Consider the following 14,203-nt stretch of genomic DNA (forward strand, 5'->3'; position numbering starts at 1 on the left):
CCAACTTCCAAATTTAAGTTTTAATCCACCCAAATTAATTTGGTCAAGCTGTGGCTATAATGAAAAAAATAGTATCACATATATATAATAAATCTATAGCGTTTTTGGACAACCATGTAAGGTATTACTTGTGGGTCTTATGCTAAATAATTTCCTTTACCTCTTCAATGCATTTTTAGTGTATCCCAACAACAACATGGTTGTCCATGACGTGTTGACTATTTTGTAAAGACAAAGATTGAATTTTAGGTCCCCTTGTTTTTTTTGCACAATTGCCATGTATGTATGTTTTGTACAACATTTTTATGATCATTAATATTAGTTTTGTTCTTCAATTTTCACTTTAAAGTTTGAAGTGACAAAGCCTGCAAGAGGTGAAAGTGCTTAACGTGAAATTTCATAATGAAAATGAAATTATTACTTGAATAAATTCACCCACAAGTTGTATAGGTGAAAAAAAATACAAGATAAGAACTTTATGCTTTAATGCCTCTAGAAAATAAACTCAGTCCTTTGCTGAATGAATCAATGGTTACAGCTAATCAAAACAATGAATTTTTTTATCATTGAAAAGAACGGTTAAAAAACTACTTATTTAGTTTGGTCCCTCCTTTATGTATATGGTTATGATTCATTATCACATCCCTCTCTCTCTCTCTCAACTAAGCTCTCCAAAGTCTTTCCTTTTCTTAGCTCCCAAACTTATTTCCTATACCATACAAATATATAAAACCAAACAAAACAAATCAAAACATCACTCTCTACTCTCTAGTCTCTCCTTCTCCTTCTCCTTCTCCTTCTCCTTTGTCTTATCCCATCAAAATATAAACATAATAAATAAATAATAACATTAAAACCATCACTTTCTTCTCTATCCAAAATTTCTCAAGCTCCCAAGCCTTTTCCTACACCATCCAAAATTACAAGATATATAAAATCAATAAAAAGAAACAAATCAACATTCTCTCTATCTCCTCCTCCTTTGTCTTATCTCTTTTTTTTCACCAAAAATACACCTAATAAAATAACAATCATTAAAAAAAAAAAAAAAAAAAACCATCACTTTCTTCTATATACATCATAGGAAAATAAAAGAGTACCCCAATTTTTTTTTTCCTTTCCCATAATAACTCTCAATTTTCTCTTAGCCAACTCTCTTTCTCTCCCTCCAACAAAAAATGACGAAAACACCCTCGGAGGAGAATCTCCCACTTCGATGGGAATCGACCGGAGACCAATGGTGGTTCGCTTCTCCGATCGACTTGGCGGCGGCGAACGGACAATACGACCTCGTGTTCGAGCTTCTCCACTTAGACCCAAACCTCCTAATCAAACTCACCTCTCTCCGCCGAATCCGCCGATTGGAATCCCTCTGGGAAGACGACGACGACGGCCACCCCTCCGCCGCGGCGAAAAACCGCGCCAAAGTCGCCGGAAAACTCCTAGCCGGCGCCGGCCACGGTCCGCTTTTCCGCGCCGGGTACGGCGGGTGGCTCCTCTACACCGCCGCCGCCGCCGGCGACGCCAAGTTCGCCGGGGAGCTTCTCCGGCGAGAGCCGTTCCTGGCGTACGGCGAGGGTGAGTACGGCGTGACGGATCTTCTCTACGCCGCGGCGCGTGGAGGGAACGCGGAGGTGTTCAGGGCGATTGTGGAGCACGCGCTGAAGCCGGAGGGGGGCTCGGTTGGGGAGGAGATGAGGTGGGAGGTTGTGAATAGGGCGGCTCACGCGGCAGCGCGTGGAGGGAACGTGGTGGTGCTCCGGGAGGTTTTGAAGGAGGAAGGTGATGACGTGGCAAAGTTTGTGGACGATCAAGGGTGTAGCTTGTTGCATAGTGCTGCTGGGAGAGGTCAAGTCCAGGTCAGAACGTGACACGTCACTAATTTTTTTTTTTTTTTTTAAATAATGTTATTATGATTTAGTTTATTAAAGCTTTTTTTTTTAATTAGCAAAAGTTATATTAATGTGTACAATGATAATTCTGTGCTTGTTCATAAGCTTTTTTTCATTGGAAATTTGGAATTCTGGATTACTGATTATTGTTTATTAAACTGTTTAATATCATAAGTGGTTAAATTGTTTAGTGTATAATATAAGTAGTTAAACTGTTTGTTAATTAAAAATAAAATCAGTTTAGTGGTTAATTTGTGAAATTCTGACTCTAATCGAAATACAAATATTGGATAATAAATTTGAATCTGTAATGTCCACGGCTAGGCCTCTTCTAATATTTTTTCATTAGTACATTTTTTGTTAATGAAATTGTATTAATAGTTCATGGTACTCTTTAATTAATTAATCTATTTTAATATATTTGGTTTCAAAAAAAGTATGTAGTTTATTCATTTGTTCTGATGGTATATTTTTAGTTTCGTAAGCTTTTAAATGAAATCATATAAATAGTTGATCCTCTTTAATTAATATGTTATTCTAATGATTCTTGTTTTTTTATCAAATATTTATGTAGTAACTAAATTATTTCATGTAAATCGGGTAGGTTGTTAAGTATCTAATCGAGAACTTCAACGACATCGTGACACGTGTAGACAGCCAAGGCAACACAGCACTCCACGTGGCAGCCAACAGAGGCTTTTTACCGGTCGTCGAAACTCTGCTCCGATCCTCTCCGTCGCTCTCCGCCGCCACAAACAACTACGGAGAGACGTTCCTCCACACGGCGGTCGCCGGATTTCGAGCCCCGGGTTTCCGGCGACTCGACAACCTCATCGCACTCGTCAAATCGCTCGTCTCCGGCGAAATCGTTGACCTCGGAAACGTAGTCAACGCCAGAAATTCCGAAGGTCGTACGGCTCTCCACTTGGCGGTTACCGAGAACGCTGACGTAGGTCTGGTCGAGATTCTGATGGCTTCGCCGGAGATCAAGCTCAACGTCAGGGACTTCGACGGAATGACTCCGCTGGATCTTCTGAAGCGACGTCCGAGATCGGCCTCGTCGGAGATTCTGATCAAGCAGATGATCTCCGCCGGAGGAATTTCGAACTCCGAAGATCGGATCAGAGCGAGGATCAAGAAAGCCCTAGCTTCTCAGATCAAGAATAGCCATGGTTTTGGAGCGATCAGTCCGGGGACTTCGTTTCGGATCCCAGACGGAGAGATCTTCCTCTTCACCGGAATCGAAAGCTCTGTCTCCAATTCCTCCGATCTTCCGATCGCCGCTTCGAGATTCAGCGCTTTCTCCGGAAATCTCGGGCTCCATGATCCGAACCAGAAGAATAAGAAGAAGAATAAAAAATCAGCCTCAGTTGATTTCTCAGCTGCGAAGCGATTAAACAACTTTTTTCTCGGATGGCCTAAAAAGGCCGCGGCGAAGAAGAACAACGCCGATTTCGATTCCGATTCTGATTCCGACGATGAAGCTAGACCTTCTCTGGCCTTTTCCGGTAAGAAGACTAAAAAACACGTTCCTCTCAGGCAGAAATACTCGGCGAAGATATATAACAACAGTGATGTTCCGAGTCCGTCGACGGTGAAGATGAGATTCGCCGCCGGATTAACTCACGGCGTGATCAAAACGACGAATCACAGGGTCTCCGGCGAATTATCGGGATCATCGTCGCCGGAGATTGTTTGTGATAGTAATGCTTGTATGGCAAGAAAGCACAGAGAATCGTCGTTGGATGAGAAGAAGATGATAAACGGCTACTTCAGTTTTGGGGCACAAGGTGTTCGTAGTTACTAATTATACTTGATTTTTTTTTTTTTTGGTTAAATATTATATTATTATTGATTTGATGTGTACATTGTAAAATTAAAAGGAGTTATTTATAAGAGAATTGGTGTATTTAATTATTGCTAGCTATTTATTTGTTGTTGTTGTTTTCTTTTTAAAAAATAAATAATGTGATGTAGCACTTTTTTTCTCCAATATTTGTTACATATTACTTGAGCAATTTTTGTTGGCTATGTGCATTGTTAAATGTAGATATGCTTGATCATGCACTCGTTATCTTTCTTCATTGTTCAGCTTCTTGACTAGATGATGCTCAAAACAATTAATTTCCTACCGAGCTATTAACTTAGTAAAAAAGATGAAAATTTGTATCAAACGAATGCCCACACTAATTCACACCCTGTACCATGTAAGGAATTGGACACTAGAGTTAACGGATTGTTTTTGTTGCTATAAAAACATGATAAAAACGCTAGTATTGTTTAGTTTTAACAAAGCACTTTAACATTGAATAAAAAATTACATAACTAGTTTAAAACGTGGATCACTTTCATACATCATTCATATTTTCAAAATATTTCGACAGTAATCATTTTTTTTTCCCGAACAAAAATCTCATTCTGTTCCAAATCTGATCAACCGTTATTCAAATATGATTAACATTTATTGAAATCTGATTAACATATATTGAAATTTTGTCAACAATTATTGAAATACGATTAACAATTTTTAAAATCTGGTGAACAGTTATTGAAATATGGTTAACAACTATTTATATCTGGTTAACATTTATTGAAATTTGATCAACAATTATTGAAATCGGATTAACAGTTAAGGGCAAAATAAACAGTTCAAAAATAAAAACTGTTATTTATGAAAAATAAAAAGTTCATCGGTTAATATTGAAAAAAAATTACAAAAAACAATTATTGGAGGCTATTTCCACTATTAAATATAGAGCCGTAAATATGATGGGCCAAAATAAATAGTAACGATTTAGCCCAAGCTAATTCAAAAGGCCCAATTATCCCATTCGACCCTTCGAACTAACCATCACCCGTTTTTTTTGGTGTTAGTTGGTAATCCTATTTTTTCTTTTTCTTTTTCTTTAAGAGAAGATTCAGTCGGTTAATATACTCCTTCATTTATAAACAAAAAAAATAATATAATTTAAATATATACATATATCTATAAAAATAAAATAATATATATTTTTCTAATACCATAATCGATTTCACGTAGAATCCGACTAGAACCTCTCAATTATATAAACCGAACGAGAGAGAAGAGTGGAGAAGAAAAACAAAATCTCTCTCTCTCTCTCTCTGGTTTTTTCTACCTTTAATTTTCTAGAGCGAGAAAATGGCAGAGAACGGACACACTGAGATGATCGGCGGCGATGCAGAGAGGAAGAGAAAGATCGAGGAATGGCTTCCGATAACTTCGTCGAGAGACGCAAAGTGGTATTACTCTGCGTTTCACAACGTCACTGCCATGGTCGGAGCCGGAGTTCTCAGCCTTCCTTATGCCATGTCACAGCTCGGATGGTATTTATATATATATATATACACTTTCTTTATTTGTTTATTTAGCTTTTATATGTGGTCAACGAACTGGTTTGACTCTGTTCATGTTGATTCTGTGTTGTTGCGATGAAGTAGACGAACATAAATTGTAGAATAAAATAAAATAAAGGAGTAACTAGCGTATTATTTGCTTTTTGTTTTTTATTTTTAATACTAGTGATTAGTTCTTAATCTATGATTCGTGTATGTATATATGATTTATGATCAAAGAACTGTGTGCTAGACTTTGACTTTGACTCTGTGTGAGTAGCGTATTATTTTTTGTTTTTGTTTTTAGTGACAGTGATTCGTTTTTAATCTTGAGTTGCACTGTATAATGATTTTCAATTTTTTTTTAAGAATGATATATCGTAAAACCGAGAGTGCAAACATGATTAATAATACTACTAAATAATAACCTTGATTAGGGTTTAGTTAGCATTCTGATCTTTGATTATGTTTTTTTTTTAATTTATGAAACAGTCCCAGGAGTTCGTTAGCACTACGATTCAGGAGATTGTAGTACAAAACATCATCAATATTATAAACAGAAAGTACTGATTTAGTCTAATTAATTAGTTTTTTTTTATTAGCAGTCTGATCTTTGACTTGAGTTTCATCTGAGATTAGCATTCTTTCTTATTGTATATCTACACAGTACGTAAACTCTCTTTCAGATCGCTGACCTTTTGTACATTTATTTTCAATTTGTTCATCATAAAAGCGAGAGTAAAACGTACGTAACATGATATTGATATTGATAATGTAATTAGTATTCTGATCTTTGGCTTTTTTCTGATTAGGGTATAGTTAGCATTCTGATCTTTGATTATGTGTGTGTGTGTGTTTTTTTTTTTTAATTTATAAAACAGTCCCAGGAGTTCTTTAGCACTCCGATTCTGGAGATTGTAGTACAAAACATCATCAATATTATAAACAGAAAATACTGATTTAGTCTAATTAATTAGTTTTTTTTTTATTAGCAGTCTGATCTTTGACTTGAGCTTCATCTGAGATTAGCATTCTTTCTTATTGTATATCTACATAGTACGTAAACTCTCTTTCAGATCGCTGACCTTTTGTACATTTATTTTCAATTTGTTCATCATAAAACCGAGAGTAAAACGTACGTAACATGATATTGATATTGATAGTGTAATATCTTTGGCTTTTTTCTGATTAGGGTTTAGTTAGCATTCTGGTCTTTGATTATGTGTGTGTTTTTTTTAAAATTTTTTTATAAAAGAACTCCGATTCTGGAGATTGTAGTACAAAACATCATCAATATTATAAACAGAAAATACTGATTTAGTCTAATTAATTAGTTTTTTTTTTATTAGCAGTCTGATCTTTGACTTGAGTTTCATCTGAGATTAGCATTCTTTCTTATTGTATATCTACATAGTACGTAAACTCTCTTTCAGATCGCTGACCTTTTGTACATTTATTTTCAATTTGTTCATCATATAACCGAGCGTAACATGATATTGATATTGATAGTGTAATTAGTATTCTGATCTTTGGCTTTTTTCTGATTAGGGTTTAGTTAGCATTCTGATCTTTGATTATGTATTACCATTCTTTCTTATTGTATATATATATATATATATATATATATATATATATACATAGTAAACTCTCTTTCAGATCGCTGACCTTTTGTACATTTATTTTCAACTTGTTCTTCATAAAGCCGAGAGTACAACGTAACTTGATATTGATATTGATAGTGTAATTAGTATTCTACTCTTTGGCTTTTTTCTGATAAAATAGAACATACTTAAAAAAAAACAATGTGATATATTATTATACATCTAATTATATCATAACAAATTATTTTTAAATTGTAATTAGGGGACCCGGAGTGGCGGTTCTAGTGCTTTCATGGGTCATAACACTATACACGTTGTGGCAAATGGTTGAAATGCACGAGATGGTGCCGGGGAAGAGGTTTGACCGGTACCACGAGCTAGGGCAACATGCATTCGGCAAGAAGTTAGGGCTTTGGATCGTGGTGCCTCAACAGCTAGTGGTCGAGGTCGGAGTGAACATCGTGTACATGGTCACGGGCGGACGAGCCCTCAAGAAGGCCTTCGACATCATCTTCACGGACGTCCACGACACGAGGACTTCCTATTTCATCATCGGTTTCTCCTGCATCCACCTCGTCCTCTCCCACCTTCCCAACTTCAACTCCATTTGGGGCGTCTCTCTCTGCGCCGCCGTCATGTCACTCAGGTATTAAAAAAAATGTTATTTATTTAAAAATTTACTAAAATAGTGCGATTCTCGAGACCTTATCAGTCCCCTGTTCGGTTACCTCTGCATGGTCTCGTGAATTTTAGTCGGTTTAATTAACCTGAACAACACGGTTATCAAAAAAATATATACTTTTTTTTTTTTACTAAACCATGTTTGTTTTCACATTTTTTTGAGATACTTTATACCCATGATCTTGCATGGGGTCCGGGGTCCAATTTTCAACATGTCGTTATGATTTCTTTCGAACCCTACTTAATCTTGATCTTCACGAATCTTAACTGTTTCGCTTTAATAATGCTGTTATTTAATCGGACCATATACAAATTAGCACTAACACATGTTACTTAGTCAAACCATAAACAAATTATGTAGTAACCATGTTATTTAGTCGAACCGGGTTCAATCCGATCTTTAACTATGCGGTTATTTAGTCGGACAATGTCATTTTTTTTTGTTGATGCTTAGTTTGGAGTCGAATATCGACTTTAGTACTTTCGCGTCCCATTAAACTCGATTGTTGTGTTTGTAGTTACTCGACGATTGCGTGGGCCGCTTCCCTCCACAAGGGCATCAAGGGCCACGTGGACTACTCGTACCGGTCCACCACGCCAACCGGGACAACGATGGACTTCTTCTCGGCCCTCGGTGACGTGGCGTTCGCGTACGCGGGCCATAATGTGGTGCTCGAGATTCAGGCTACGATCCCATCGACGCCCGAGAAGCCTTCCAAGGGACCCATGTGGAAGGGCTGCGTCGTGGCCTACATCGTCGTGGCTCTATGCTACTTCCCCGTCGCCCTTGTCGGGTACTACATTTTCGGAAACTCGGTCGATGACAACATTCTCATCACCCTCGAGCGACCCCCGTGGCTCATCGCCGCCGCTAACCTCTTCGTCCTCGTCCATGTCATTGGAAGCTACCAAGTATATGTCTTTTATTTCTTTTCTTTTTTTCTCTTCGAACTAGACATAATAAATCGACAAATAACATAATTTAATTGATTAAATTTTGTGTAGATCTATGCTATGCCGGTGTTTGACATGATTGAGACTCTGTTGGTGAAGAGCATGAAATTCGAGCCGTGTTTCAAGCTTCGCCTACTCACCCGAAGCTCTTATGTTTGTAAGTTTTACTTCAAATTACTTCGTAGTAGTACACTTTATTTTTAATATTGTACTAAAATTTTACACTTATTTAAAATTTTCGTATTTCAGTGTTGACTATGATCGTCGCTATAGCCTTCCCTTTCTTCGGCGGTCTCTTGGGATTTTTCGGAGGATTTGCTTTTGCCCCAACAACATACTTTGTAAGCAATTTTTTTTATCACCCAAGATTAATGTTCATATTAATTTAGTACATTATACATATGTAAATTTTCAATTATGTATTTTTCTTTGCACAGCTTCCGTGCATTATGTGGCTTGCTATTTACAAACCTAAAAGGTTCAGCTTTTCTTGGACCGCTAATTGGGTAAGCTTTTCTAGTATTTCATATTAGGAAAATTGCCAAAAGTATGACTAAATTAAGGCAAAATTCCATTTTCCTATTTTTTTCAAAAAATTACCATACTAGGACCGGTCAAACAAAAGTCAAATGAGAGATACACAAAAATCTACCTATTATACCATCATACTAATTACCAACCTACAATCTTCCCCAATAAAATCTCTTATTTTTTCTCAATCTTTCTATTTTCCCGCTCATCCCATCGAAAAAACGAATTTTTTTTTATTAGTCCTAGTTTGGTAAATTTTTGAAAAAATAGGAAAATGGAAATGTCCCTTAATTTAGTACTAGTTAAGGAAATGTCTCTTCATATTATTGTTCTCCTATAATTTTGATCATAAAATCTGATTTATTTTATTTATGAATTATTGTTTTGCAGTTTTGCATTGTTCTCGGAGTGTTGCTGATGATTCTCGCACCTATTGGAGCGTTAAGAAACATCATTCTTAGTTCCAAGACCTACAAATTTTTCGGATAACCTGTTTCAAATATATTCATTTATTTATTTTCCTTTATTTCCAGTTGATTAGGTACTTTAGGATATTTCGTAGCGTAAAGTTTCATGATAGTACTCTTATTTTTATTTTTTTGGTTTGGTTGATTTACAAATATTTTGGATTTCTAAATAAACTACCCATATTTTATTTTATTTTAAGTCGTATCTTGTAAGTTTTTTTGTTCATCAATCTTATTGCTAAGCCATCCATTCATATATATATATATATATATATCTGCTCTACATACAAGTAATATAGTAAAGACATTGAGTCTTAATAAATTGTCCCTTAAAATTATATATATATATATATATATATATATATATATATATATATATATATATAAAATTTAAGGACACATGCTTGTTATATGGTGCATGAGCTATAAGGTGTTGATATACGAATGATATTATACATTTCTTAATTTTTGTATTTTTTTTTGGCTCAAAAATATATATCTTTTCTTATGTTTTATATAATGTGTTGTATTGTAATTATATTTGTAATTATAATGTACTTGTGCGTAAATTTAACAACTTATGTCAAGAAAGTAAAAAACACACTATTAAAAAAAATTATTAATGCTGTACCTAAATACTACATATTAAGGACATTATTTACTTAAAAGAGTTGTAAAATATGTCATTACAAAGAAATTAACAACACTAATTATGACAATTAAAAAATGTCATTAAAGGTCAAAAACTTCCCCATCACCCCCATTCAACAACAATTGAAAAGTGTAAGAAAATGTTTTCCACGACATTATTTTACATGTCGTCAAAAGCTTTTTTTTTTTTCTTGTAGTGTCCATCCCAAATTGACATATATCAATCTGAAAACATAAAACTTAATATTGTTATTTAATCTCAAACAAGAATATAAGACCATAGATAAAAGAGTAACAAAAATCTAACCTCAAGGAATGTAATATTGCGCACTGCAACGTCGGGTACTCAGTTTCGCCATGTGTCATCTCTTCACAATTTTTGCGACCCATACTTAGAACGCAACAAGAAATTAAAACAAAAAATGTAGCGACATATTTTCTACTAAAAGTGTCAACAAAGAATGTACCTAACAATTGCCTTCAACGTGTGATCCTCACCAATATGTTATATTAAAATATGGTGGAGATATTTTATAATGTTACATTAAAATAAAATGAAATCAAAGCAAAATTGTAATGTTTAGGATAAACTAAAATCGTTCTTTCTATTTATTTTTCCTTTTTTTCTCGTGCTAACATTTGCAACATGAAAATCGATTATCTTCATATGTACTAAAAGTTAAACAAGTAATGTACCCGACAATTGCCTTCAATGTGTGATCCTGACCAATATTCATCACCACATTTCAGTATGCATGTAGACCTCTTAATGTAAATGTCATGTTATACATGTTATTTATTTTAAAATATCTTGCATTAGCTATTGTCAACTTTATTAGATTGTGTTTTTTATATGCATAATATATTTTAATGTATCAGTAAGTTAAAATAAATTATCAACACACAATAAAATGGAAAACTTCTTACTTAGTGGTAACAAATTTTTTTTTTTTTTTGCCGTACCGAATCAGCAAACTCACTCAAGTACTTCACAGTTCCTTAGGTACTCTCATGTTGTGATACCTCTCTTTTTTCTCCATGTTGTGTTGACCATTGTAATTATCATAACAAATTATTTTTAAATGCGATTAGGGGACCGGGAGTGGCGGTTCTAGTGCTTTCATGGATCATAACACTATACACGCTATGGCAAATGGTTGAAATGCACGAGATGGTGCCGGGGAAAAGGTTTGAACGGTACCACGAGCTAGGGCAACATGCCTTCGGCAAGAAGTTAGGGCTTTGGATCGTGGTGCCTCAACAGCTAGTGGTCGAGGTCGGAGTGAACATCGTGTACATGGTCACGGGCGGACGAGCCCTCAAGAAGGCCTTCGACATCATCTTCACGGACGTTCACGACACGAAGGGACCCATGTGGAAGGGCTGCGTCGTGGCCTACATCGTCGTGGCTCTATGCTACTTCCCCGTCGCCCTTGTCGGGTACTACATTTTCGGAAACTCGGTCGATGACAACATTCTCATCACCCTCGAGCGACCCCCGTGGCTCATCGCCACCGCTAACCTCTTCGTCCTCGTCCATGTCATCGGAAGCTACCAAGTATATGTCTTTCTTTATTTTTTTCTCTTCGAACTAGACATAATAAATCGACAAATAACATAATTTAATTGATTAAATTTTGTGTAGATCTATGCTATGCCGGTTTTTGACATGATTGAGACTCTGTTGGTGAAGAGCATGAAATTCGAGCCGTGTTTCAAGCTTCGCCTACTCACCCGAAGCTCTTATGTTTGTAAGTTTTACGTCAAATTAATTACCTCGTAGTAGTACACTTTATTTTTAATATTGTACTAAAATTTTACACTTATTTAAAATTTTCGAATTTCAGTGTTGACTATGATCGTCGCTATAGCCTTCCCTTTCTTCGGCGGTCTCTTGGGATTTTTCGGAGGATTTGCTTTTGCCCCAACAACATACTTTGTAAGCAATTTTTTTTATCACCCAAGATTAATGTTCATATTAATTTAGTACATTATACATATGTAAATTTTCAATTATGTATTTTTCTTTGCACAGCTTCCGTGCATTATGTGGCTTGCTATTTACAAACCTAAAAGGTTCAGCTTTTCTTGGACCGCTAATTGGGTAAGCTTTTCTAGTATTTCATATTATTGTTCTCCTATAATTTTGATCATAAAATCTGATTTATTTTATTTATGAATTATTGTTTTGCAGTTTTGCATTGTTCTCGGAGTGTTGCTGATGATTCTCGCACCTATCGGAGCGTTAAGAAACATCATTCTTAGTTCCAAGACCTACAAATTTTTCGGATAACCTGTTTCAAATATATTCATTTATTTATTTTCCTTTATTTCCAGTTGATTAGGTACTTTAGGATATTTCGTAGAGTAAAGTTTCATGATAGTACTCTTATTTTTATTTTTTTGGTTTGGTTGATTTGTATACAAATATTTTGGATTTCTAAATAAACTACCCATATTTTATTTTATTTTATTTTATTTTAAGTCGTATCTTGTAAGGTTTTTTGTTCATCAATCTTATTGCTAAGACATTCATTCATATATATATATATATATATATATATATATATATATATATATATATATATATATATATATATATATATATATATCTGCTCTACATACAAGTAATATAGTAAAGACATTGAGTCTTAATATATGTGTATATATATATATATATATATATATATATATATATATATAATTTAAGGACACATGCTTGTGTTGTATATGGTGCATGGGCTATAAGGTGTTGATATACGAATCATATTATACATTTCTTAATTTTTGTATATTTTTTTTTGCTCAAAAATATATATTTTTTCTTATGTTTTATATAATGTGTTGTGTTGTAATTATAATGTACTTGTGCGTAAATTTAACAACTTATGTCAAGAAAGTAAAAAACACACTATTAAAAAAAATTATTAATGCTGTACCTAAATACTACATATTAAGGACATTATTTACTTGTCATTGAAAGAGTTGTAAAATATGTCATTACAAGGAAATTAACAACACTAATGTTAGCAATATTATAGTAATATTGACGTAAATAAAAGACAAATTGCATGCATGAAAAAGTACACGTAAATAGATTACAAAACCCGGTTACACCTTTATATTAAGAACCGGAAAACAAAAAACAGGTCGGAAAAGTCGAGGCCCGTTGGACGGTTTCCTTGAAGCTTTTTATCGCTCTCCCACAGGTGCTGGAAATCGTGAGCGAAAGCCTCCCAGGATACAACGACGTCAGAGGCAAGGTGAGCACCAACCACTTGACTCTCTCGGCGAACTAGAACCTGCGAGAATACTATCACCAAGACAAAGAAAATTTTCTGGGAGCAAGAGAGAATCGGGAACAGTGGGGAAAATCTGGAATCCAGTGCCAGTGAATGAGAGCTTAGGACCTCTTATATAGGCCAAGGCAGCGAATTTGAATCACCCATCAAAACGCCCAGGTTTAATGCTCCTAATGAGGCCATTAACGCTCGGTTACAAGCCAACGTTAATCCACCAACGTTCGCTCCTAATGAGGCCATTAACGCACGACGTTAATCTTCCAACAGCATTGATGCACGGTTTTAATTCCCAACCATAACGCGCATCATGAGGAATTAAATCAATAAGAAGTGAAATTTGTAGTAAAAAGAAAGCCCGAGACCGAGACAATTCCCGAAACCCGAGCCCGAGCCCGGCCCGGCTCGGCTCGGCGGCGGCGCGCGTGTGTGTGTGTGCGCGCGAGGGGTTAAGAGATAACCCACCCACACTCTCCTCTCTTGCACTTGCTTGACCACTAAAGAGAGAGGATAGTATATAAACACTACCACAACACACATCCCCAACCAATGTGGGACTCTTGGTTTTCACTTCCACAACAACAACACAACAACAATTGTGTTTCTTTAGCCTACTTTGAGCATCAATTTCTCATTCATCTTAGGTCCGATTTTGGCAAATAAATATTCGATTTTATAGCCCTCGTTACGAGGAATCCGTATCATTTGGAATTATTCAATTCCGATGAGTGGAACCCACTCAACTTGTTGCCACAAATCAGCCATTCCCATGA

At 35.5% G+C, this 14,203-nt stretch overlaps 3 protein-coding genes across 3 annotated transcripts; all 3 read left to right on the top strand.

Moving 5' to 3' along the window:
• The first annotated feature begins 877 nt into the window (after positions 1-877).
• On the top strand, positions 878-3,885 carry LOC149403505 (uncharacterized). The gene is made up of 2 exons (XM_089610223.1): positions 878-1,859; positions 2,497-3,885. The coding sequence occupies exons 1-2, from the start codon at positions 1,179-1,181 to the stop codon at positions 3,697-3,699; spliced, it is 1,884 nt and encodes a 627-aa protein (XP_089466349.1). The 5' UTR covers positions 878-1,178; the 3' UTR covers positions 3,700-3,885.
• A 1,191-nt stretch (positions 3,886-5,076) lies between these two features.
• LOC149403506 (lysine histidine transporter 2-like) lies at positions 5,077-9,502 on the top strand. The gene is made up of 7 exons (XM_089609148.1): positions 5,077-5,237; positions 7,110-7,493; positions 8,047-8,440; positions 8,534-8,639; positions 8,732-8,823; positions 8,920-8,988; positions 9,404-9,502. Exons 1-7 carry the CDS (start codon positions 5,077-5,079, stop codon positions 9,500-9,502), a joined length of 1,305 nt encoding a protein of 434 aa, XP_089465274.1.
• A 1,995-nt stretch (positions 9,503-11,497) lies between these two features.
• Positions 11,498-12,424, top strand: LOC149403507 (lysine histidine transporter 2-like). The gene is made up of 5 exons (XM_089609266.1): positions 11,498-11,689; positions 11,777-11,882; positions 11,979-12,070; positions 12,167-12,235; positions 12,326-12,424. Exons 1-5 carry the CDS (start codon positions 11,504-11,506, stop codon positions 12,422-12,424), a joined length of 552 nt encoding a protein of 183 aa, XP_089465392.1. The 5' UTR covers positions 11,498-11,503.
• Positions 12,425-14,203: the final 1,779 nt, after the last annotated feature.

This window comes from Urtica dioica, chromosome 3, assembly GCF_054948205.1.
Source record: "Urtica dioica subsp. dioica isolate 48M chromosome 3, U.dioica_male_clone48M_v1_H2, whole genome shotgun sequence".
Classification (NCBI taxonomy): Eukaryota; Viridiplantae; Streptophyta; class Magnoliopsida; order Rosales; family Urticaceae; genus Urtica; species Urtica dioica.